At 39.5% G+C, this 26,202-nt stretch overlaps 1 protein-coding gene across 3 annotated transcripts in view; it reads right to left on the minus strand.

The window, feature by feature from the left end:
* Positions 1-4,948: 4,948 nt before the first annotated feature.
* CPNE4 (copine 4) overlaps positions 4,949-26,202 on the minus strand; it is a 253,617-nt gene continuing 232,363 nt past the window's right edge. For all 3 annotated transcript variants that reach the window (XM_068674544.1, XM_068674543.1, XM_068674542.1), the window contains exons 13-16: positions 19,231-19,282; positions 14,127-14,260; positions 11,631-11,867; positions 4,949-5,543 (exon numbers count right to left, since the gene is read on the minus strand). In XM_068674544.1, coding sequence (XP_068530645.1) covers positions 5,412-5,543; positions 11,631-11,867; positions 14,127-14,260; positions 19,231-19,282 — 555 coding nt within the window. In that variant the 3' untranslated portion in view covers positions 4,949-5,411. The remainder of the gene's footprint in view (positions 5,544-11,630; positions 11,868-14,126; positions 14,261-19,230; positions 19,283-26,202) is intronic.

The raw sequence follows: 26,202 nt of genomic DNA on the forward strand, positions 1-26,202 counted from the left end.
CTGTGTGCGCCCGGCTGGGTCTGTGTGGCGGAAATTTGGCGTTCGCCCCCAAAACTCCGACCCAGAAAACCACCCACAGCGTTCAGGCTTGATTTCCTGCCCTTGTGTTTACTTCTTGCCCTCCTCCAAGGCAGGCAGTGTGAGCAGAAGCACATCCCCCAAGCACGCCGTCCCACTGGTGTCCCCCTCCCTGGAGCCAACTCCTCATCTCCACCGACACAGGGACCGCTGGGTCTTCCCCTTCTCTCCCCGGCATCAAAAGCATCAACCCCACAGGGGTACTGCTAAATTTGTGTGTCCTAGTGGGGCCCACCAGTACCTCATGTCAGTACCTTTGCTCTGACAAAGACTTCTATGCTGGCAGGAGCAAGGGGTCTCAAACTGTGACAAGCGATACTTCCCGATTTCTAAACACCGTGACAACCCTACAGTGGTGCCCACCCTACCAAAGTCCCCAGGGAGTAGCAAAATACTATTTATCCCCATTTTAAAGTCGGGGAACCAAGGCACACAGCAAGATTAAGTGACTGCCGAGTCGTGATGGATGTTTGCAGCCAGAGAAGAGGGCTCCCTCGATGCTGGCTAGCCTTGCTGCCACGGTTTGGTGCTTTTCTTATCTAGCACAGCTGAAGTGGCTGAGGATTTCGTGTGCCAGCAATTCGCAAGTAATATGTTTCTGGAGAGAAAAAGTTTAATGCTGTACTTCACCTTCTTTTGGACATGATGCAACATCAAAACTTTTTTTTTTTTCTTTTCTCTTTTTCATGATGATAAACAAGCATTTGACTCTGTCAATTTGTGTGTGGGAAGGGCAATCAGATGGCAAACTGCCTGCACAGTAATCAGTGGGACGAGAATTCAAGTGCCTCCTGAGCACAGTGTAAAATTCTTTCAGCAGCAGGAATTACTAACACATTTTTGAAGAAGGAAGAGTGCCCGTTACAAAATAACCTTCCCTGCTAGTCTGCTGCCTCGAGCAGTCCTCAGAACTGCAGGACCGAGGAAATGGAAGCACCACTTTTGAACTGGCAACCTTCACTGGAGAGAAGGCACCTAGGTTTCACCTGGTCTGTGCTGGGGAGCTCCCTAACTGTGCAATGAAATGGGGAAAACAGAAAGTGGGGCTGAGCTCAGCCAGCTAAAGGTTTGCAGTGGATGTTACAACCAAATGGGCTGCTGGCCTGAGCAGTACCACCCACAGAGCTCTCTGACTCCAGGAATATTCTCCACTGACATGCGACTCCCCCTTCTTAGCCCAATGCTGCAGTTACAAGTAAGACCTATGAGCCAAGGACGTTGGATGGTGTGAAAAACTGTATTTTCCCTGTGGCAAATGGCACTTTCTGTAAATAAAGAGGAATAAACAACCTAATAAGTGTAACCTTATCCCAGGAGTCCTCCAGCTCATCCCTTGTATTACAAGAAATGTTAATGTGAATGTACTGATGTTACATGATGTCCATGCCACTTAGCCGTAAAGGGAGTGTGTCTATAGTGCCTCTTTCACTCTGGAAAGGTTAGAGATATATTTATATTTGCACACCAGAAAGTTCACTGAATAAGCAGTCGGGTGCTTCCTGGGGGTAAGCCATGTCCTGTTTGTGCAGCCGGAGAGCTGTGCTGAAGGAGGCAGCTCTGTTCTAACTCATCAGCAACCATTTTAATGCAGTACAATAATGAGGCTCGATAAGCCAGATGACCTTCCATCACAATACCCTATGGGTAGGTAAACCCATGGGATGCAGTTGGGTGCTGTAGACTTGCAGAGCTCTGTCGGGCACATCTGCTCAGAGCCCGGGCCTTCCACCTGTGCATTTGTTGCAGTCTCACCTCTGCAACCTGGAGCAAGCCTTGGCTTAGCCCGCTTTTGGCTGGCTTTCAGACAGGTGAAACTGTAAACCTTTTGGCTGTCATCAGTTGTGTAACTTTGATATGTGCAGACTAAAATAAAAGACATGTTTTAAAGGTGTACAATTATTAATATTTAATTTTCTTCTCATACCTGTAGACTCTTTCATCAAATGCTATAGAATACGATATTGCTAATCACAGTAAGAATTTTACGTGGATAGGTTTTACCTTACCATAATAAGCAATTAGCAGTGTATTAACACTTTTTTTCTTTTTATTAATAGACTTAGTTTACCCTACATAACTAAAAATGTAACTCAGCTCAGCATCTAGCTCAAGAATTATGGATGTTAATATATTTTGAGCTAATAGGGATGATGAATATCTTTTGAGTATTCTGAGACTTTGGGATATTGGATTGGATTTGAGTAACAATGAAAAGGAAGGCAGGACTGCAGTAGGCAGAGAAGATATTTTATATCATCAATTACCTCAAAAGGACAATGTATAATTTATTATAAAGGAGTTTTCAGAATTTGAAATGATCCATCAAAAGTCAGTAGAAGTTTAAATTTGCATAAAATATCTACAAGAGAAATGACCGCAGTTAAGCCTAAAGGGAGAATGGCCTTTCTAAGCCCTAACTAGAAAAAAAAACAGGAAAAAAGCCATTTCAGTGATATATTCATATATTTAAAGATATTACTATGCACAAAGCCCACACTATCTTATTGCATTGAGTAACCTGGAGCAATGAAAATAACATTCAGAGCCTCATTAGAAATCCTTTACCATATGACTAGTTTTATCTTCTGTGCATTTTCCTACATCATCTCACTGCACTATTATGTGTTTGTTTGGCATTCTGGAGTCTATATAGATTGAAGAAGATTTCCAATTGAGTTTTCAATATCATAGAAGTGTCCTTTCAATTACTTTGAGGGCTGGTGCAGGATTGCTGATCTATATCACCACTGATGATGATTTGGTTTTAAGCAGACAGCATTTATAACACGGATTGTGTGAAGTAAACAGAAAGATCTGCAGCTACTGTGATTCTCTTGAGACACTTATATAGACCATCTACATATGTGAAAATGACTGATGGGTTATCTAGCTCAGCACACAATAACCACTGAAACCACCCCTTAATCACTGCATTTTGTGTGGTGCTGCATTTTAAAAGCTCTTTGCAACACCTCTGCTGAGGACAAGCTGCAACTGCCCAATTCCATGTAACCGTGAACACTTCACAAATAATTTAGCCAAGGATTGTATGTACCACAAGAACAATTTCTCAGTTTCCTAATTTTCTTGCTGAAAATTTTCTATTATTTTCCTTCAGTCTGTCAAACAGTAATGGCTAGCCCCTCCTCAGCTGCTCTTTAGAAGCCTAAATGCGTGCCAGGGTAAAGTAATATCCTTTATGTTGGAAGAGCACCATCATACCTCTGAGGAACTTAAATCATGTTTCAAATACAAAACTCCCCCAGTACCATTAAGAAATATTCATGAATACATGGCAGTGATCTTCATCTTACAGATGAGGAATCTGAGGTACAGAAAAGTTAAACAACTTGCCCAGGATTGCAAAATAAGATATGAAGAGCAAAGAACATGGAGCCATTGATTTTTCAGTCATGTGCTTTAACAGTAGAAAAAATGCTCCTTCTGAGAATAGGAAAGAAAAAAGGGGGGAAATGGGAACAAGAAACTAGAGATGTCTTAGATAAGAATTAAGATACATTGGCAAAGTGGTATATGAGATATAAGGGGAAATCAAAGCATCTTCCAGCTGAAAGCTGAAATACATCCACAGAGGGGAAATCTGGGAAATGTGCATCCTCCAGCTCAAATGAACAGTCAGCCGTTAAATGAAAATGTGGATTTGAGATCTATCAGTTGGGACATCTTCACACAATTTATACCTATGACCAAGTAATACTTGGCTGCTGTTCAATATCCGATCACCTGAAGAAATCTTTACTAGCAAGTGTGAAAGACTGCACTGCAGGATATGGATGGAGAGGAACTGAATGTGCAGTGAAGACAGCCCCATGCATCTTGGCTGTCCCATGGCCTTCACTTTATGGTACAAAATCATCCATCAAAGCTGATCCCGTGGAAGTTGCTTCTAAATGAGACCAAGGGAATTAGAGTTCTACGCTATCTGCAAAGTCATTGAAAAATACATATATCTAAAACCAAAAAAGCCTACCCACGGGTGAGATTTTCCAAAATATTCAACGCTGGCCCAAAATGCCTTCTTCTGGAATGTCCAACAAGAATGTATTTGCTTCAATGGGAACACAACTCATCCAAAACCATGCACTTTGGACAATCCCACACAAATTATTTTTGGTCAAATGTTTTCTTTAACTTCTAACAAGCTACATCTTTCACTATTGTCTTTTAGCAAACGAGGAAGCCTGAATTCAATCACTAAGAATAACACTGATCTAATTTGTTTATTTATATATATGCATATTTCAATGGAAAAACCAACCTGCTGCTAATATGTTCTTGTTTGTCCTCTTTAAAAAAGTGTCTTGACTATTCTTTTGGTACAAAATCAGTTTTTCTACCACAGATGAGTGATGTGTGTGTGAGAAGTTTCAAATTATTACTCGTCACAAAATCAGGCCACGTAAAATTTCTGCTGGAAAATGTGTCACGCAGAGTTGGATATTGGGTGTGAGATTAAAAAACCACAACACACAAATGAAACAAAAAAAAAAAGAATTCCCAAGCATAATAGATTCTAAAGGTGGGTAGCCAAAATACAACCCATTAGAAAGCCAGCCAGATCCTTTGGATTAAGTAGATATATTTTATGACATGCAGTCCTGGTGGATCATGCCCTCCAAGCCAGATCTGAACACTTCTTAACAGCTGGATGTGTCAGGCTTTTGAAAAATTGCTGCTCAGGCCACATAGTGAGTGGGCATGTTTGGACACCCATGTTGCAAACTGCTAATGTCAGAAATGCCCATGCTTAGAGCCAGCTATCTCTTGAAATAATTTATTACTCCTTTCTTGGGAGACGGAAATCGAAAGCAGGCAGCTTTGTGGCAGAGAGAGAAATAAAGACAACAACTGCAAAACTGTGTTGTTTTTATTTTAAACATGCAAAATACAGTTCATGCATCTGCCATTTCGAAAAATCTCTCAGTTCATAGCAGATTAAACCAAAGACATTTTGGCTATCGACTCTCAATAAATATTTCAAAATGCTTTACAGTGTAAAGATAAGAAATTTAGCAAAATTTCAACAAACCTGTATAAAAAACAGATACAGATAACTTTTTATTTCAAGGCGACATGCTGTAATGTAAAGAGTTCACTTTTTTTTCTGGATGTCTTTTTCCTCATAAAAAGTTTTCAACAATACAACCGCTTAACAGATTTAAGCCTTCGGGCTACACATGCAAAAAAAATGGTTATTGTAGTTAAAAATCACCAAAACGTGCTATTTTTTGTTTCATTTTTAAGTACAGTAGTTGTAGACAGTAGCATTTCTCTTTTTTTTTTTTTAATTTTGTAAAAGAGTGCAGGCAGGTTCATGGAGCTAGTGTCCTGGAAGACTCGTACTCTGACACACATTTTGGTTTTATCCCCTTGCCATTGTAATAGTCCACGACTTGGTTTGGAACTTCAGCCAAAACGCTTTTTGCTAGAGCAGCTGGGGATGCCTGCAGGAAATGGTAGAAAACACAAGTGTTAACCTGTGTCTGTGCCAGAAATGCCAGGGCTTTCAGAGGCATGGGTGCCATGAGATCAAGGCAAGAAGTATGGTACAGAAATGGAAGGTAAAAAAGACTCAAAGTGAGTGGCACTATCGCTGGAAACTCATTTTGTAGGCTGCTCGGGGCACGTACCTGTAGCTGCCCAAAGTACATTAAAGCCAAAAGTGCTCTGCATGTATTTCAGATACAATTTGGACTCTTCTGAATTCAGGGCTAGGGCAACTCTTGTCCCAAACTTCTCTGCACCCTGAGAGAGCACCATTTCAGATGTTATAGTCTGCAAAAACTTCCTTCATCAGTACCCAGTGAGGGACCCTGCACAACTTCACAATGAACATGGGTAGAAGGGAGGCCTTCGTCACATCTCTGCTCTCCATTTAAATAAAAATATTTTGTTTGCATTGGAATTAAATAACTGTCAAGAAAATGTTTCGTGCCTAGGCTTTGAGAAGGTTTTAAAGCTCTTTCAGCAACATATAAATGCTGTGTGTCACCCAGAGGCAGCTCCTTTACGAACTGATGGCCCTGAGATGCAGAGATGGCCAGGGGCTTTTGCCCCAGGTGGGAAGGAGGGGTACCCCTTGGCCACATGAGCCCCTGTGCCCTCTGTTGACAGTGAGTTGCTGCCTCACACACGCCCTGACGATGCTTCAGTGGGGCCCGTGGATGTTTTATGGGCAACCATTAACCCACACGTGCTGCAGGGATTTTCTTCAGCCCCTGTACCCAGTGATAGAACTGGAGCCCTGTTCTTCCATGGAGCCCCAAAGCACCACCCTTCTGCCCTGTCTTTTGGATTTGCTTGTTTCTAGAAATTTGGGTTAGAGATGATCGAGGTCCCCAGACCCAGCCTACCTGACTACATTCCCTCTGAGCCCACCATAAAAACACAGGAAAAATGCACATGCTGAAACTGCTGTGTTTATCTCCAGGTACAACACACATGGACCACACAGTGCAGCTCAACTGATGCACGGGAACTCCTTGCCCTGTGGCTGGATCCCATTTCTTCTGCACCCCAACTCCTTTTTCCCCCCACTAATGAACGCTTTCCTTCTTTCTGTCTGTAATGTTTTCAGCCAGGATTCAAAACTAGCATGTTGCAAAGTTGTATTGACCGACTTATTGCCCTGCTTTCTTTCATGGGGTTGGATCCTTATGATTTCAGTCTTACAATTAGGGTTACATAGGATGTACATGGTAAATATTTCACAGGCATGCTAAGCCAGAGGTGCAGAAAGCCCATGGGGTGTTATAAGTTCTGCTATTAAATGTTACAGTACTACAAATACAAAGACCATGCTAGCAAAATTAGAAATACAATTATTGTTGTCTTTTGTATTTTGGTACTTTGAGTCACATATGTGATTAGCAATGAAAAAAAAAATGAACCAGTATTTCCAAAGTGAGACATTTATACCAAAATATTTGAGTAAGCAAAAGTCCGGAACATTTCTGCATAAACAAACTGGCAAAGCAGAACCCATATTTTGTGCGACAGCACAACAACTGTTCCCAGGTGTTACACAGCAACAGAACCCATTTATTTTAATTCTTCAAAGTGAAATGCATGTTTTTTCACAGTTGCCCTCTTCTTGCCTAAACCTCTCTGCACTGAAATCAGCAGAAAATGCTCCTTGGAGTCAGGCAAATAACTCATTTCTATGTTACCACTGAGAATTCCTGTGTTTGTTTTTTTTTTTTCTCCCTCACAAGTGTGGCAAAACTTATATACCTTAACTTGCCTTTGTGCCATTTTACTAGAAATACAACCCTAAAAAAAAAAAGGGTGAAAACAAAGTAGGGAAAGAAGAATCCTGGGCCATCACTGCACACACAAACCCTAGCAATCAGGAAACCTTTCTCTATGTTTAAAAATGCTGGGCAGGGGCCACCAGTAGATGGACAACTGTTGTCATTAAAATATTTCACCATGCCCATGATGTCTCTTGGGCCTGAGGCTCTTTTTAATAGGTAGCATCCCCAAAATGGGGTTAAAGGTGATTTCCCGTTTAACAGTTTGGGTAACTTGCACCTTGTGTACTTTTTTTGTGGTAAAGCACTCTCATTTCTAGACCAGATGGTGCAAAGCAGCATTTGTGTAGGTAAGAATTGGACCGATACCTTCTGAGCTAAAAACCAGTCTCAGTTCAGCAGTGCTGCCCAAGAGTTACCTTCACTGGTGAATGTTTTGCTGCAATGTTTTTGCCACTGTTTAAATGCTACGCTTGAAGAGCATCCTAGCAATAAACACCTCAAGATGAATAGCTCTCAACTGATGGCTAATACACAACAATCAGATCACCCAGCAGCAGGAAAATAATCCCCTATGACGATAATTGGTATATATTACAAATGGCTGTTGATTCAGTTCTATAGCTTCACCATGCTTAATCTTTAATTACAGCGAATAGTGCAAAACATTGCCTCTTGCAGTGGTGAAGAACTATGCTTTCCACACTCATTTGTGATACGTGTTATTAAGTCACAGTTGTTAGGCTTTGTAATTAAACACAATGCAGAGCGCAATACAGTCTTGTTGCCGCATCACAATTGTGCACAGTAAAAATAAATTTTAAGGGAAAAAAATCAGCTCTTAAAATAAAACTGTGAATTAATTGAGACAGGTGGTTTTCTTCATCTGCATTTCAGCAACTGTGAGCATCACTGTTCTACAGTTTCAAGTGAAGGATGCTCACGTTGCTGGGGTGGTGATAATTATAGAGGGAAGAAACTCATTTAAGTTCAGAGAAAATATTTTCCCGTTCTTTTTTATGATGCTCCCCTGTAGTGAAATGCACATATCACCTAATATGATATGGGACAATTATCTTAAACAGTAATGGTTACCTTCATTTTTCAAGCCTCTGCAACTACAGATTTGCTAAGAATCAATACAATTATTAAAGCTTTACTGAAGTACTCCTGACACACTACATCATGTATAAGATTAAACCCAAATAATAAAACTCTCTCTGTCTTGGGTCTTGAGCTAGTAAAACACTGAATTGGGCCTGAAGTTTAAAGTATGTGATTATTTGTAACTATCTGAGTAAAATACCTGTATGAGTGCTGTGGAGGATCAGAACCTTCCCTAAAGCCAGTCTTACAAAATAAAAGGTATTCTCTCTACAGGTTATTTTTTAGAACATCCTTTCCCCTCATTTTGATTTTCTCAGAGGGGCAGCTTTTGGATATATTATTTCTGATCTCTTTCAATAGATATGAGCTTTTGAGCTGCAGGCTGACATGAGAACTGAAGTAATGAAAAAAATATTTTTTGGGTTGACTCCAAATGAATGCTGGTTTACTATTCCAGCAAAACAAATAAAATTGCTCACACGTAGCATCCCTCCTTCCGTCAATAGTAGAGGCAATATGGATTTAGGCATAAATAAATACTTGATTTAGCAGAAAAATCTATAAACCCTATGCAACTTGACTTGTAGTCTTTCTAATGAGATCTTTCAACTTTTTTTTTTCTACTCAATAGCTGAACATCCAAAGTAGCAAAACTAAACACAAGGTACAAAATTTACAAAAGAGATGTGATTTTTAACCAAATATATGTTTTACTTAAAGCTGTCAATTGTAATACTCTGTTTTATGGTAATTCTTGTATGTGATCAGAACCGATCTGACAAAAATCTCCCAAATTTGAGGTTAAATCTGCATTTTTCTGTGAGAAAAAAAATAAATTTGAATCAAAACATCATACTCATTTCCACCGTGAAAAATTATCTCACTAGTTGGTAGAAAAGACACAGCCTTTTGTTTGTGCTAAGGATAAGTACGCAAGATAGCTGTGAATGTCACTTTGTTCAGAGAGATATTATTTGGGATACTTCTACAACAAAGAAATTCAACCAGAAGTGGCTGTTGTTATGGGCACTCATCCATTACATTGACATTTATTGAAATGCTGGAAGATCACAATAAACAGCCTAAATATCAAGTTGCATAAGATATATCGTCTTTTGTGATATACCATATACATTATCTATCTCTAAATGTCTATTATCTCCATTACTGAGACAAAGGGGCAGTAAAATATCTCTATTTAATAAGAGCAATAATTTTTTAAGATCGCTATCCTCTCTCAGTACTGGGGTAGTTAATCTAAACCAACTTAAAGTAAGATATACTTTTCATTTGACCAATTCTTGCAATTAAAACCACATGTAGGATCACTCGCAAGTTAACACCATAGGCACAATATATTTGGCACCCCACGAGAACTGCGCCTGTCAGTGTTAAACCTATTCAATCAAGGATTATTTCAGCTTTGTAATAAAGTCGCAAAGCAAAACTAAAAATAACAAATGCAGCTGGCTTTGCCAGTTCCTTGCAGAAACATATTTTCCAACTAATTGAAGGCAGGTCTAGCACTGGTTCATAAATAACTTGTCTTTTGACACTTTTGCTGTAGACTACAGTGCAGCACTACACACTTGTGATTATCTGATGAAGAAGCATCGTGAGCTATGAGCAGGTCATGCTCATACTTTGTTCCAGCAGGTACTTACAAGGTGACTGAGCAGCACTGTCAACACAGAAATGTACGTATCTACAATTGGGAAGCAGCTCCGCAGCCATTTGGTGTGGCATCACTGATCTAATAGCACAAGGTGAGTTTTATATCATGCGAGGATCCATTCTTTACATAAAGGTGAGGGCAAGGAGGAACAAATCTCTTTCTCTTATACCTCAGTGGAGTTTGTGAAAATAAGAAGGGTGTCTACATCTATGACAAATATGGCAAAATTTATTTTGAAGAGAGAAAAAAAAAAAACAACACTTGAGAAGTGGAAAATAAAGTGAAGTTTTGGAAGTGACAAAAAGAAAAAAATAATGTCATGTGGTAACAAAAAGTCAAGAAAAAAAGAAATGTAAGCACTGCAAACCCATATGCAGACCAAAACCAACCCAGAATTGAAAACTTCTGTGTGACAAATCCAGAGCTAATGATCACTAGGGAATGAGAGCAGTTCGGGAAGGGCACTCTCATGATGAAAATGAGTCAGACACATAAAGGAATTTTCAAATCCAATACTGAGAATATCCTTCTTACACACCAGACAGTAATGAAAACCACTTGAATATAATGGAAGGAATGAGGGAAAGAAGGGCAGAGAAAGATGGAAAAAACAGAGGGAAAAGGATGGGATCAGCATTGTAAAGGAAGACAATGGCAGTTCCACATCTCCATATAGAGGAAAAGGACCCTGAAAAACCAGGCAGTGTGGGGGAAAGCTTCTATGGGTGAATACTGTCTGTACCTGGCTGTTGAAAAAGTCCCTGGGACAGATGCTGCAATGTAGGGCAGGTGACTGAGGAGAAAAGGACATGGCCAAGGGATTATTTTGAATTTGGTAAGTTAGTGCTGGGTCTGTCACTTCTCCTCCTCCAGAATGTCTCCTATAACATGATGGGCTCACACAGGGACAGCTGGCTGAAGGCGCAGGGAAACTTTTAGTAACACCACTTTCTTGACTGTGTTCTTTTGCAGAGTTTGGGGCAAGGTTTGGAGGAAACCAGGATGCTCTGGGTGGATAGTTCTGTCTTTGAGGACTTAGGGATCTGAATTTCAATAAGGAAACAGCCTCCTGGGGAACACTGTGAGTACAAATTCACAGCTACTTCAGGGCTCTGTGGAAATGAAGGGACAGTGTACATGTATGGAAATGGAATACAACAGCCCTAACAGAACAGATGAAAAGAGAATGGAAAAGAGACATCAGGAAAAACACAACAGAGAAATCAAACTAAAATCAGGGAGGAAATGGAAGTCAGGACTGACACCACAAGAAGCACAATTTTCCCCCACCTTCACCTTCTTCCCCCTCCCCACCTTCACCATCTCACTGATGGCGCACATTTCATTCTGTATTTCTTTTTCCCCATTTCTGACACAATAATGCCATTGACCTACTGAACACTCCATTGTCATCCAGTTAGGCCCAGCCCCAGGGACCATTAACTACATGTCTACACGTTCACCCTTCTGCAGAATGGATGGAAAAGTCAGCTTACATGTTTGAAGTTCCTAAATGGCACAAACTGGACAATGTCTCGAAGCACAGGCTCGCCCTTGGGAGACCTCAGGATCCCATCATCGCCATCCAGCATCTGCATGTCACTAAAATCGGCGTTCCCCACCCCGACGATGATGACTGACATGGGAAGGTGAGAGGCGTGGACAATGGCCTCCCTGGTGTCAGCCATGTCTGTGATGACGCCATCCGTCAGGATCAGCAAGATGAAATATTGCTGAAGTTGTTGGATGAGAAGTAAAAATCAAATCATTAGTTAGTCTTCCAAAGCTGCCTGCCTTTTATATAAAAGTGTTTCTGATAACTGTCAAACACGGACTTTTTTAAATAGAAAAGAGCGATTACAGTGACTCAAGTGTTAAGTGCACTTGCCATGCAAACCTCCTCAGCTACTAATTTCTCCTCTGCTGCAGTTTGGCTGTACTTCACATCAGTTCCAGGAGCTGGAGGGAGCCAAGGGATGCACAGTGCAGAAAAGGGGGATTCTGGCTGCTAGGGTAGGGAGAGTCTGGACTTTGGCTCACAAGTCTGGAATAGACCCGAGATCCTCACTAGCCCTATTTTCCATCTGCTGCACAATCACTTCTGCTGACAGTTTCTGATTATTCTGATTTTTTCCCCTTGGGAACCAGTGGGAGGCAGGGAGGAATGGGGTACTGAAGCGTTACAAGCTTGTAGCAGAGCTGTCAGGGAGGTTATGACAGCACTTTGCAGAGGAGCTTTGCTAACAGGCAAGTGGGATGGGTGCAGCCATCTGCAAACTGGAGGGTGACCCACTGGTGCCTGCGGGAGAAGCACCCACCACAGCAGGTTGTATCCTGTAGAGCAATGGGATCCCTGAGGAGAGGAAGGTCACGTTCAGGAAGGAATATATCCATTTTCAAACACTTTACATGGAGCCCTTAAGAGAGGTTTTCTCATTCTCTAAAGGAGATCAAGCAATTTTCTGCGCCTGTCATTTCTTTCCCAATACTCCAAGGCTCACCGGACTGGAATCAAATGGGCTATTACATCTTCACTCAGTAATGGGGAAAAGTAACTCTCACTTGGGTCCTTTATGAATAGCTAGGCAGCTGGAGTCATTTAACAAATGTACATTAATAAGAAAAATGTACAGTTCATAGAATTTGGTCACTCTGCATGAGCAAAACCAACACACAAAGCATCATTACAGTTTATTTATATGCAGCTATATAAACTCACACGGGGTTCTGTTCATTGTCTTCTGCCATAAGTAAAACAAAACATTAGGCAAGATAGCTTTACCTTGAAGAATTGTGATCTAAACTAATTTGATCTTCAAACAAACAGAAAGTGGGGAAGCTTAGGTTTAGGAAAATGAAGCAATTTATTCGATGTGACATAATAGTTCAGAGACAGCACTGGGAACAGAGTGAGCCACCTCAAGATTAAGTAGGTATGAAAATACAAATATAGCAATTCCCCAACGTAGGAACGAGACCCTAAATAGTAACAATATACTGTAAATTGTAATGAAGTGACAATCACAAACCCAAATTCATGAACAGAATAGTTTGGGAACTTCAAAACTTCTGCCTTAACAGGACTTAAAAAAAAAAAAAAAAGAAAAAAAGAAAAAAAAGCTCACAACATGAAGAAATCTTAGGGAAAGCTCCAGACTTGATGAGATGCATGTCCATGTGCAGCTCTGTTCTGTTCCTATACATAATCATTCTTCTTGCTACAGTGTATGAGTTGTCTCTTACATCCTTGACTACCACAGCACTGCTCTACAATTGTAAATGTCTCAAACCTACTCAGTCATGTACTTTCTCCCTTTCTCTCACTTTTCCTTTCTCACATTTGTCTGGAAGGCAGGAGAAAAGTAAGCCTAATGCATTTCAAAGGTGTACATTAAAAACATCATCTATGTTAAAATCTTACAGCCCAAGAAATCTGGCATGGTGTTTATATCAGATGCAGACTAACAGGCTTGTCTCCTGATTTCCTGAAGGCACATAATACTACATGTCAGTAAGAGTAAATTGAAAACTGTATTACTACTGTTTTCAGAGGAATGGTTAGAAAAAGCCCTAGCTGAACAACAACAACGAAGTTTTAACACAGCCTCTGCAAGATACTTGAAAATGGGTAGTCTGCATAGGGAAACATTCAAACTCCTCTGCTGGTATAATCAACACTGCTGGGGCTTGACCCCTAAATTTTTGTAGCTCTAGTCCTGCCATTTGTGTTTCCTCTGTGAAGACCTGGGTGTGTTACAGTCAAAGAGTGCTAAAAGCAGGGAACAGAACAGTGAGGAAAGAGTTCACAGTCGTGACTATCGAAGAGGTAAAGGTTAGATACACTACTCCTACCAACACAAACTCACGTTGACTTCTGTGAAGGCAGTTAGTAAAAACTGTTAAGGCTTGATTCACATACACTGAAAGGCCCTATTGTGCTGGCCTACAGAGGCAAGGCAAGAAAAAAGGCAAACATAGCATTATGCCCTTACTGAGGCTTCCTTGGTGTTGGTCTCCTCCGATGCTGATTTTGCCACCTTCTGGATGATGGGAGCAATGTTTGTTGGCCCATACAGCTGCAGCTTTGGAAGGCAGCTCTGATAAGCCTCCACAACACCTTGTATTCCTGGCAGGGAAAGACATACAAAAGGCAAATAAATGTGGAGCACATCACCAATATCATGCTTATTTAATGCACAAATAAAAGGCAGGTTCCTAGTGAGTAAATTGCAAATATCATACAATTAGCAAGGGCTAACAACGTCAGATAATTTCCAAGAAGCTGCTTCTAGCTGCCTTGAAGCTAGTTTGTAACATATAATTCATTATAACATACTGCCCAGCAGTTTTCAATGTCTATTTTTCAGGTATCAGCTTGCAATGCAATAGGTGTCATTCTTCTCAGTTCAAGGTGTAAGTGATCACTTGCTGATTCATGCTAAAAGGGTAGACACAGATTAGAAACCCTTCAACACTTCTCTCTCCTCTTCAGATAAATATTTATTTCTGTTTATCATGGTAGTTACCAACAAATCTACCCTTTGCACTTACAACTAAAGAGCTGTCAAGAAATTCAAACATCTTTTCAAATACCTAGCTCCCTTGTGCTAGGAAAACAATTTTTCAGGGTAAATTTGCATAATTGCTCACAGGTTGAACTCGACCATGACCAAAAACTGTGAAATCTTGGAAGAAACAGAAGGATGCTTTCCAGTCTGCAGAAAAAATGGGCTTAGTCAAGAAGTTTTGATGGAGAACTAGCTATTTATGGCTTTTTCATTTCAGGATATATAGCCAGACCAGTGAGAACAGACTTCTGCTGACACCCTTGACAGATCACAGAATGGAAATTGGTGTTTTCAATCATTGAGGAGAAGGATTTCTTGAAGTGATGTACATTAGCCTCTGCATTCAGAACTTCCAGCTTACCAGACCTTAAGGATTAAGAGGTCTAAAGTTGGAAAGAAAGTCATAGACTGAAGAGCTTTGTAAAGGATGCTGAAAGAATGCAATGGCTTCAACAAGATCTTGAGCCAGTTTGCACTGAGACTGGCTCACTCGTGAGATTTTACTCAACCACGTTTACAGGATATGAGTGCAGATCCATTACTAACAAATTACAGGGAGCTGTAATTACTTTACAGTGATATACCCAAACCTCCTACGATGAAATGGTGGAGAACATAGTCTTTTTTATGGATAGTTACAAACATATTCTTCCATTGCAATGCTTGCAGACAAAAGAACACTCTCTAGTTACAGCTGTGATGGGCTAAAATGTAGAGTAATGGCACAAAATTTCCCTTGGTAATTCCAGTGGCTAAATTGCATATTGCAAAACTGGCCCTTTGTTAACTGCCAATTTCAAACCTGCTAAGGGCTTCGTTACATGTACTTACTGGTCTTGCATGAAGGCCTCATAAATCTTCCCTAAGCTGCTGACAAGATACACTGTGGTTTTTTACTTATGCATTAAAATAATATGAGATAAAGCTTATTCCCTGCGGTCCATACAGATTTACCATGCTTTGTGTCAGGAAGTGCTTGCATCTTAGGAAGCAACATGTTCTAGAAACATCTTTTTTGTGTGCAATCTCAGTATAGTATCTTTTTGAAATATCTACTTTCCTTATATAGCCAAATCCAACAGAGTATGTGAGTGGCTTACCTAGTGGCTGACTTTTCTTGGACTCTTATTTTAGATAGAAGCAATGTGCATCATTCCTCACAATTTGTCTCTTTACAGTTTTAATTGGAATCCACTTTTATAGCTCTAATGAAATACAGTGTATGCATGTATACATATGTGTGTAGAAGAATGCATGTAAAATGCATGCACATTTATCACTTTCTTCTTCAAACAATAAAGACTATGAATACTAGATATAAGACTATATGTAAATAAGTAAATACTAAATATGACTACAAATACACTATACTATAAATACTAGAAATAAACTAAATATAAGACTATAAACACTAGGATTTTTTAGAATGGAAATAGTGATAGGAGAGGAAAGGTAAGAATATCCATATTGTATGTATCCCAGTGATCTTCATATCAAATATTCTCAGTTTACAACCAAGTCCTATGCATTTCTTCTGAACACACAGGTGTATCTACAATGGAGTCCAAAGAGTTATTGCAGCTTGTACAGGTGTACTGAGCTCGGGGACTGAGTTCAAGGTTGTCTTGGCAGTGCTCTCCTAAACTGCAGTTACATGAGAGACTGTAATGCACAGGGTTACTCACAGAGCCAAGCAGGGCTCTTACCAGCTCGTATGTGACCACTCAGAAGGAAGTTTCTGCTGACCACAGGATGTCCCCATTTGCTAGTGCATGAGCATCAGCCTTTTTAGTAGTCTTGGTGGGTTTTCATGGGAGTGGTAGACTGCAACTCTGGAAGAAGTTTCCCTCATGTAGAATTAAAAATATACGTTTTCTTAGTCAAGTAGGATATGAGGGATTAACTGGAGTACAAAACACTCATTCCTTATTATGATCACCCCTTTGTTCATTGAAGAGTTGACATTTTAATGTAATCCCTTTTCAATACAGGGTGATACTTAACACTACTGTGTGTCAGTGAAAGCTCACTACGTCCACAAAGAAAGGGATTTTATTCCTCAGAAACAAATCAGACACATACTCTTTACATTGGATCCAGCCTCTGTTTCTTGGCTTGAAGCAAGATACGCTTCAGAAATTTCTCTGTGTTTTTTTTTTTGGCAAGTATACTAAATATTACAAGCTAAATAGTGTGGTCACTAAGCATTTTATCTCCCTTCCACTCCTTCCCCAAAGAGCATCCTCTCTTCACATGATGTGCTGGGGTTACTGCAACCTGTGCTACCTAATACAGCTGAGAGCATCTACAAAAATTGGAGAAACATCAGAGAACAACTGGCTGTAGGAACTAATCAAGCATCCATTACAGGCAGATGATAAGCAAGCTGCAGCAGATGATTAAACAACATGTTTTCTGGTCTGTCTCCTTTTCTTGCTTTCATCCAGATGGACATTATTTTAAATGGTATAATTTAGGACACAGAAGTGCCTTTGTATCTTGTAGATGTGTGTATGAATGCTCTAAAATTTCCTGCCTGGTCTTCTTCCATGCTGCAACCTGCTTCTGCAGATTCTTACCCCTAAAAGCCCTAAAACTTTTAGGGGATGGATTAACTTCTCAAATAACTGACTCTTTTGTGAAGAACAAATAAAGATTAAATGCATAATAAATACTAAGGGACATACGCTTAGGCAAAGTTCACAGAGCAGCTCCTTCCTCTTTTTTTTTTTTTTTAAATCTCTCTCATTTCCACTGCTGTGTTTTCTTTTGCATACATAGGATGCATGAATAGGAAGTTCTTTACTTGCAGAGGGTTTGTCTGTCCAACCTGTGGCCTGCTGTTGGCACTATGTAAGTGTGACAGCCTTTTCAAATACTACTCAATCAATACAAATAATTATATAACAAGGTCAGTCTGGTAAAAGAATTAGCCTTGGATTCAAGAAAGGCAGAAAAGGGGGATTAAAAATGTTGTCATTACATGGACAGCTAGGGCCTTTTTGAGGTATGCAAAAGGTCAGAAATGTTCAACATTTAGACCAGGAAACAAAGATACACTACATGTATAAACATACTGTCACATAATGCTGTTTTAATTAACTCAGAAGTTTTATACAGATCAGGCCCGTGTCTGTGCTCAGAAGCAAGCAAGCTAATGTATTTTAAAATATGACTTCTTTCCTTGGACAAGACAAAGTCATGAGGTCTGTTCCACACCTCATTTCTGCACCATCAGCGTGAATAAAATCTCAGCTTAAGCTGGCTCACAAGCTTGCAGACACATCTAGATGCATACATGTAATTTTTGCTTCTTTTAACTCCTTAAAAAACCTTAAAAGCAATGTAAAAACTGTACAGACATACTAAGCAGCTGTAGGATTTATGCTCAATTACATTTCAAGCATCTGACCTACAGAGGCTGGAGCAGTCCAACAATCCAAGTGTATTTACAAAGCAGGAATGCTCACTGTACCAAACTCAGAGGTCTTGCATTTAAAATGTGTGAAATCTGAAATCTTTCAATGTCTCTTTTCATTGAATTGCTTGTCCTTTCTGCTCTTCCTCACTTTATTCCCCAGCATGTTAATTCCCATCTTGAACATATTCTGCTGACTATACTAGAAAGAAAACCACTAATAAGCCTGAGAAGGGCTGAAAGGAGCAGCTAGAAACTTCGAATGAGAAGTGCGTTTTGAAACACTCATTTCAGTGTTTGGAAGGGAGCAGAAGAATAAAAACCTGTATATTTTAGACAGCAATGATCATCTGAGCGAGACGCTTAGATATGTGTTAATCTAAGATTACTTCCTTATTTAGAGATTTTTTTCCTATTATCCTCACCTTTTACAAAATGTATGAATCCTGGCAGGAGATTCTAGAAACAGCGTCATCACTGCAGACCTCAAAAATACATGACATAAACCAAAATCTGATACAAGAATCTGTCCCCTGACTACTGAGGATTAGTGACTGTTGCTATAACACACCACTCTTATACATTAAAACAGCTCTCACACAAGTCCTCAGCTGCTTCTCTGACTCCTGTGCTGGATCTCACTGGGATGACTGGCAGCAGGCTACTGGTGCTATAGGTCTTGCCGAACAACTGGCTGTAAACAGAGGGAGTCCTTGATTACAGAGGTGCACAGAGTGCCTTTGTCTTTGCACGTCCTGCCCTTAGTTGTGCAAACTACGTTTCTGTAGCCGAAGATCTGGAATGAACCCAGAAAACATGTCTCTAGTTTTCAGCAATGCCTAGTAATCTGGGGACATGCAATGCTAAATGTCCAACATGGTGTACTTTCCGTGGGACCTATTTTTCAGGACATTAATGTGTGGTACTTGCTACGGTTTCTAAAGCTAAGCCCACGGGCTTGGAATCTGTCAGGTTTAGAAGCTGTTTTCTTTCAAAACAAAACAAAACAAAACAAACATTTTGAACAATACTCAAGGGATACGATAAAAAATACAAACACATTTTGCAGACAGTGGAAAATACAACAGTTGGTCTGTTCTGGTGTGTTACCTGCACATTCTGGGTTGTCTTCGTTGAAATTGATTGCAAAATCATGAGAGACCTGCAGATAAATGGAAAGAAGAGAAGAAGACTGTAGTTGGAAAAATTATTCCAAGAGGACTTGTGGTTAAACACCCTTTATATTCTTTCAGTGTCGAACCAAAGAGATCTTTCAAGCTTTCAGCATTAAGTGTGATGTACAGTCCCAGTTGGAACTCCCCCCAAAAACAAAGTACCACAGATGGAATCAAACTTGTCAATAACAACAATGAAGGAAAAAAAAAGGGAGGGGCGGGAGGGGGGGAGAGAAGTAGGGGAAGAACATAACGAAAAAACACCCAAGTGTTTGAGAAATCACAGAAATGTGGTGTCAGGATGGGGCTACCCATGTCAGCCACACGGGACCGATTGCTAAGGAGAGATTTAAATGCAAGCTCTCTAGATCCACATCTCAGATTGCAGAACAGCTAAAGCAGGTTGTGTTACAGCATTGAGAGCACAACCTCAGCCGTATTCTGAATCCTCCATTCACACGTGTGAGCAATTTCTCATTTGAAGGCCATGGGATTACTGTGAAAATAATTTATTCCCCAGAGAATCAAGGAAGTCACTTAGACCCACAGTGAAATAATAATAATGTAAGAAATGTAAGAAGCCTAAACTGGTTAAGAAATTAGAGTAGGTTTGGGAGAAATTAATAAGAAAAAAAAGGATTTTTTCCTTAAATTTAGTAAACATACCATTTTCTCATGCTCCAAATTTGTCTGTAATAAAATACCCCAGAGATATTTTCTAAGAGAAATGACTGTGAATACAAAAATGTTGCTGATTTTCTAATAAAACAATATATTGTATCCTTGGAGGTTTGGGAAAATAATACAAGACTTCTGTATGCATAAATAATACAAGACAATGTAAGTCTCAGTTTCCAGGCTTCCTATATCTGTCTTCACTTAGAGATCTGCAACCACAGCACAAATCTATTGGGATTGAAACTTTCCTTAGACGCACTTTTCTGGTTCTAAAGTTTGTTCTTGTCTGCTTTGCTTCCCAGATTCCTTTTTGCACCGTTCTTTGACCACTGAGAAGGCTTGATTCTTCTCAAGCTTCCTGTTCTCTTCAATTGTCTTGAATGAAGCCCAACTTTTCTCTTGCAATGCACAATGTACATACATTTTTTGGTTTTCAAAAATGGAAATAGCTGAGACTTGAGCAGGCAATTTGCCTATTTTTAAGTTGAGCTCAGGTATATCATTCCAGAGTCATGAGGGTATTCATACAGCTAACTCCAATTACGTACCTTTGAGATTTTATAGATCTCTGTAGGTCATTCAGAACAACTGCCAGCAGTCCCAGTCATATGGAAAGAAATCTGTTTACTCCCTGTTCAATGGAACATGGATTATTTGCAGAAAGAGATTTATTTATTGGATGTCACTGTTTTATTTGCTAGTTTAGATGACTTCCATTTCTAGGACATAGACAGGGCAGAAATTGATCTATGAATAGATGCTACACACAGAGCACATCAATAGTAACCACTCTTTCCTATATGGTTTGAAAAGATTCCTTAAAGCCAGCTAACTTAAATCAGTCTGATTTTCCCCAGAGTGTAATGTCAAATGTGCCAAATGTGGTCTCTAGCTGGAACTAACCAGAAGCTTTATCATCACTGAAATGTTCATCCTAAAAGTGGCTCTTAAAGCGTACATAACAGGAAACGCACCAACAGAATTAAACTTCAGGAATAACTTCAGGACTGCATCCACAGTCCTGCTAGAGTTCTCTGTGAAAGTCAAAATTCAACCATACAAGTGGATTTGTTTACCGAGTAAGAAAGATATCAAATATATGATTACAGAGACGCTTCTCTAAAGGTGAAGTGGTGTAGGATGGCTAATTAGAGCCACAGAGAGTTTGTCATAGAGAAATAGTATTTTCCTATCATATGCTGTTCTTGCTCCCAACAGTGAGGTCTAACATCACTTATTAAAAGCTTAAATAAAATGGGACTTCTACCACGATGGGAAAGGACTGAAATAAGAACTCACCAAAGAGTTGTCACCCAGCTTGGCTCCAGTTTGGAATTTAGTATGACTACACCAAGCATCAGTTGCTTCTTTCAAAGGATTTTGAATTGATTATTCAGGCTACCCTTCTTGGCCATGGGAGATAATGCAGAAAGTCACTACGCGTGTTCCTTGTTGAGCAGGCACAGAAGAGCAGGGCTGTCAGATATGCTTCAGAGGTGCTCCAGAGCACTTCTGTCTGGCTGCTCTTGTATGTCTCTTGGCACATTTTGCCCAGCTGGTATCTGCCAGCCTCATGACCAGCTGCAGGCCAAAGGTAATTGCAGCTGTCAAGAATGGTTGTGTGAGTTTTCACTCACTGATGATTTTTTGTTGTTGTTGTTGTTCAATAGCCTTTCTTTTTCCTTTTGGCTTTCTGTATTTTGTATTAACTGCATCTTAAGAGCAAGAAGTACCGTGATGCATGTATATGTATCACAGGCTGATTCTTCCAACGTTGTGCCTCTTCAGTGATTTTATTTCTTTATTCCTAATGCATTTGAAATTATAGCAGAAGAAGTGCCACAATTCTTTTCCAGAGCCATGAATACAATATTTTATTCACACTAAAAAAGCATAGGCTGAATGCTTTTGTTACTATCCTTTTTCAGGATCACGCTATACAAACAACTTAAATGGTTCAAAGCTACAGCACCCAGGCTATTATTTAAGAAAAATGTAGGCAACAGTTTGGTCCTGTGATGCCTAGAATTCAAGACAGAACACACCAGAAGAGACTTCAAGCACATGAGATGTACTGAAGGCATTATCGAACTCCAGCTCCTACCTGATAGGACTCCATGGAAAGCCAAACCATGTCAGAAGCTGCCTTGACTCTTAGGAGCTTTGGATCTAACAATCAGTGCTGTTGTTTTAAACATGGTAAACATGGTGAAAGGTAATGAACTACTATATATATATAATATATATATATATGCATATATATATATATATATATATATATATATATATATTTAGTTTAGTTAAACATTCAAGTCCTGTGAGGATGAAACTCAAACAACACTGATGCCAGATGACCAAAAGTGGGTATACTAAATGGCATCATTCTGATATTGAATGACACAGCCCTTATGCACTTTCAAAACTGATAAGCTAATGGGGAAAATGAGGCAAAAGTTTGAACATCTAAGATGCTGAAGACTAAGAAGTTCTCAGGGGAAAAGTAACAAGACACTAGGCTGTTCAGCAGCAATCTGCTAAGGTCATTTGTATGATCGATCAATTTAAGAGTCAGGAAATCCTGGAATACATCACACCATACAAACACTGAATGACTGGTTTACATTGGTATTGGGTATGGAGAACTTTGCAAAGAAGTGCAGACTATGGTCTGTGGTGAAAGGCAACTTCATGATGCAGACTGTGATCTGTGGTGAAACGATAAGGAATCCACGATAAGGAATGTCCCTGCAGAACTGTGACTGTGTCACAGGCCCTGAATTAAGTTTTGACTATGTAGCTGACCCTCTGCCGAGCCCTCCTGCTTGCTCTTAAAATCCATCCATAAAAGGAATGGAGAGAGAAATTCTCGAGTGCAGAGGTGATTACATGTGATCAGCCTGGCATAGCCTGCATTGCTGCATAAAACACCAGTCAAAGCCGCCAGCTAAGGACACTTACTCACACTTGGCTATGTGTTAATCTTTTTCCTCTACAGGACTCCAGATAAATTATTTAGCAGATACCCTCATGACTGTGGGATTATTAAAAGACAGATGACCAGGAAATTTTTGTACCAGGCACAGATAGTTTCTCAGGTAACTTCTCCAAGGGTTTTAACAAGAAAAATAAGCAGCATCATGATGTCCATAAGTGCACCAAGATGTCCACTACAACAACAGCATTTCTGAGGATATATCAATGAAATACATGATCTAAAATATTTTTGCTAAGGCAGATTATGGCAAAATTTGTTTTTACCACCGTACAGTGCTTCTATTGCCTGTACATGTACGCTAACTGTCACCTGCATACAGAAGGGCAGTTGTCCACCAACGTGACAGTATCCAGGAGACTCCTGCAGGAGTCATAACCATAATTCCACATGTGTAGGCATAGTCTAGTGGAAAATTTACCTTGAATTAACATAGCAAGTAACTTATTTCCCTCATGTTGGGATGTAGTTATAGTCACCTTCATATAGAAACCTCAAAATGCAAACCAAAAAACTTATCTTGGAATCTGGCAAATAATAAAACCCCATAAAAGTGACGGAACAAATTGCCAGAAAATTTTTGCTCTACACAAAGGCATTTTATGTCACATTAAAATATTCTATTTTGGCCTCTATATTTTTTAAATCCTTTTTAGTCTACCTGAAATTTCATTCAATTTTTGAAGCAAAATGCTGCTTTGACTCAGAAACACAATGGTTTTAATTCACTTGTAAATGTTGAAATCAGATACCTCAATTCTTCTGAAAAACTAGTAAGCTTTTTTCGTTTCCCTTCCTCTAGATTTTTGAGCTCATTTAAATTTATCTCCCTGTCCCAAACAGTTCCAGCTGTCCAGAAACCTCTATAGTGCTGATTCTGGGGCTGCCTAACAAACAATCCAACAAATTCAGTCATGTGTAGGAATGCTTTCTTACTCATTCAAATGGATTGTCAAATATCTATGAACAATAGATGCATACAAGCATAAATGCTAAGAGGCACAATATTGAACACTTGTCTGTGAATAAATTGAAAGCTATTAAGCTACTGCCAGTCTGAAAATTAAATACTGAATGCCTGCATATTTTGCAAAAGTTTGAGACACTAACAAATTTAAAGAATCATTGCTCAAAAGCTATTATTTTCAGAATGCTCATTAATCAAATAGTTTGGGAGCTGGACAGCTTGTGTCTCTGGCTAAGACCACATTGCAGAAAATTCTGCCTGGCAATGCTTGCCCATTGATTTGCCTTTGTACTTGACTTTTGAGCATGCTGCCCAGCTTCCACATCTGAATCCAGGTTGCAGGGAGAAAGTGACATTATACTTTTTTTCTTCTTCTTCTTCTTTTGGTCTCTTACACATCCTTTTACTGTGGTTTTTTGTTTGTTTGTTTGGTTGGTTGGTTGGTTGTTGTTGCTGTTATGTTTTTTTGTTTGTTTGTTTGTTTGTTTGTTTTGTTTTGTTTTGTTTTGTTTTTAAGGTTTGCACATGTTTTTGCCCTAAAGATCTTGGAATGTGTGAAGATCACAAAGACCATCAGCTAGTCCTAAACAGCACAGATCATAATGTGGAGACTTGTTACTATTGATTTATGCTGAGTAGTGAGTTACAGGCCTCATTTTCCTACAGCTTGTAACTAAGTATGACATGAATTAGACCCAAATCCACTACATCTACTCACTTTGCCCACTATTTTTATCAGGCTGCCTTCCTCTGGCTTTCTCTCACTGTGTTCCTGCCACACATGGGTTGGCCAGCTTTCATTTAGACTTTTATGGAAGCTGTGTTGTTTTACCGTTGTATGGAGGCTCTCATGGTTACTTAGAAACCTTTAGCAGTGGGAGTCATTTCTTCCACAGCTTTAGCAATTTGTTGTCTAGTGGAAGAAATAAAAGATAGCAGCTGCTGGTGTGCAGAGACCAACATGATATGAGCAGGTTAGATCATCTAATAAAGACTGGAGACTCTAAGCAGGCACTCTAAATTAAAATGAAAAGCTGATTTATCCACATGATGGGGTCAGAACTTAGACATTCTCATAATGATACAGCCTGGATTTGAAGATATGAATTATAACAGTTATGACACTGCTGTCCTTTAATAAAAGATATGTATGTCTTGTAATAAATTTGACTGAAAGTATCAAAAGAACATTTGAATAGCAAATGATGAACACTGCTGCTGTAGTGTCTGTACTGTTTCTGTATTTTTGCAGCAGAAGAAAAGAAGTAAGGACAGACAAGTTGCAAGCACTTGTTTGTTACTGCTACTTTTAATTACACCAGTTTCTTCACTGTTTCCTATGCATCTTGGCTACACTCCACATAAAGCACTAATCATTGTTGGCTTTAAATTAACTTCATGATACCAGCGTAGACTAAATTATTGAAGGATTTTCAAGATTATTGGTCTTGACTTATTAATACATTCTATTGAGGCTGACTCCTCACTCTCTTAGAGGGCGTATCTTTTGATGTAGATGTGCAGCCAGAGCCAAGGAGGGACTCTAAAGGGCTCACAGAGTTTAGGTAAGATGACAGATATTTGTATGGACTGTGAAGAGAATCACAGGGAGGGATTGAACAATAGCACAGATGAGTGTTAAATCCTAATCCAATTCCAGTTGGAAGTGTCCATGATAGACAACAAGCTAATTACTTTTCCCCATCTGTTGCACAGAAAGACTAGTCCCCCTGCAAATGTGGTTCTTCTTTTCTTCAAAGTTTCACTACATTAGTAAGCTGATGTCAGAACATTTTGTCTTTGTCATTTTTTTGGTGGCAATTTTCCACAGTGGAGATTAAAGATGTTATTCTGTCCCTTGCTTGTGTTTCCATACTTTGAGACTTGTTTTTTTTACTCACATTCATGTAATTCACAAGCAAATAGCTCCACTTTAAGTTTATCATTACTTTTCCTGAACTTCTCAAAAATGTGAAGGTCCTGATTCATACATTTTCTTGCTCTGAAAGGTTAGTAACATACAGACACATAAGGGCAGTTCTTGCTATTATGCAAGACCCTTCATGCATGTTTGGGCTACAAAGTTGAAAGCAAGTCTCTCACTTTCTTAGGAGTACTTGTCAGTAAAAGTATCCAAATGTCAGCTCTGCCCATGCAGTAGAAAAGTTGATATTGCTGGTTATAGCAATATTTGGTTACAAAGGACCCCTGAAATCACTTTCTGGATGACATGTGTCTTTCATCTTGCAACTGAAATATTCTCACAATCA

The sequence above is a fragment of the Anas acuta genome, chromosome 2 (assembly GCF_963932015.1).
Source record: "Anas acuta chromosome 2, bAnaAcu1.1, whole genome shotgun sequence".
NCBI lineage: Eukaryota > Metazoa > Chordata > Aves > Anseriformes > Anatidae > Anas > Anas acuta.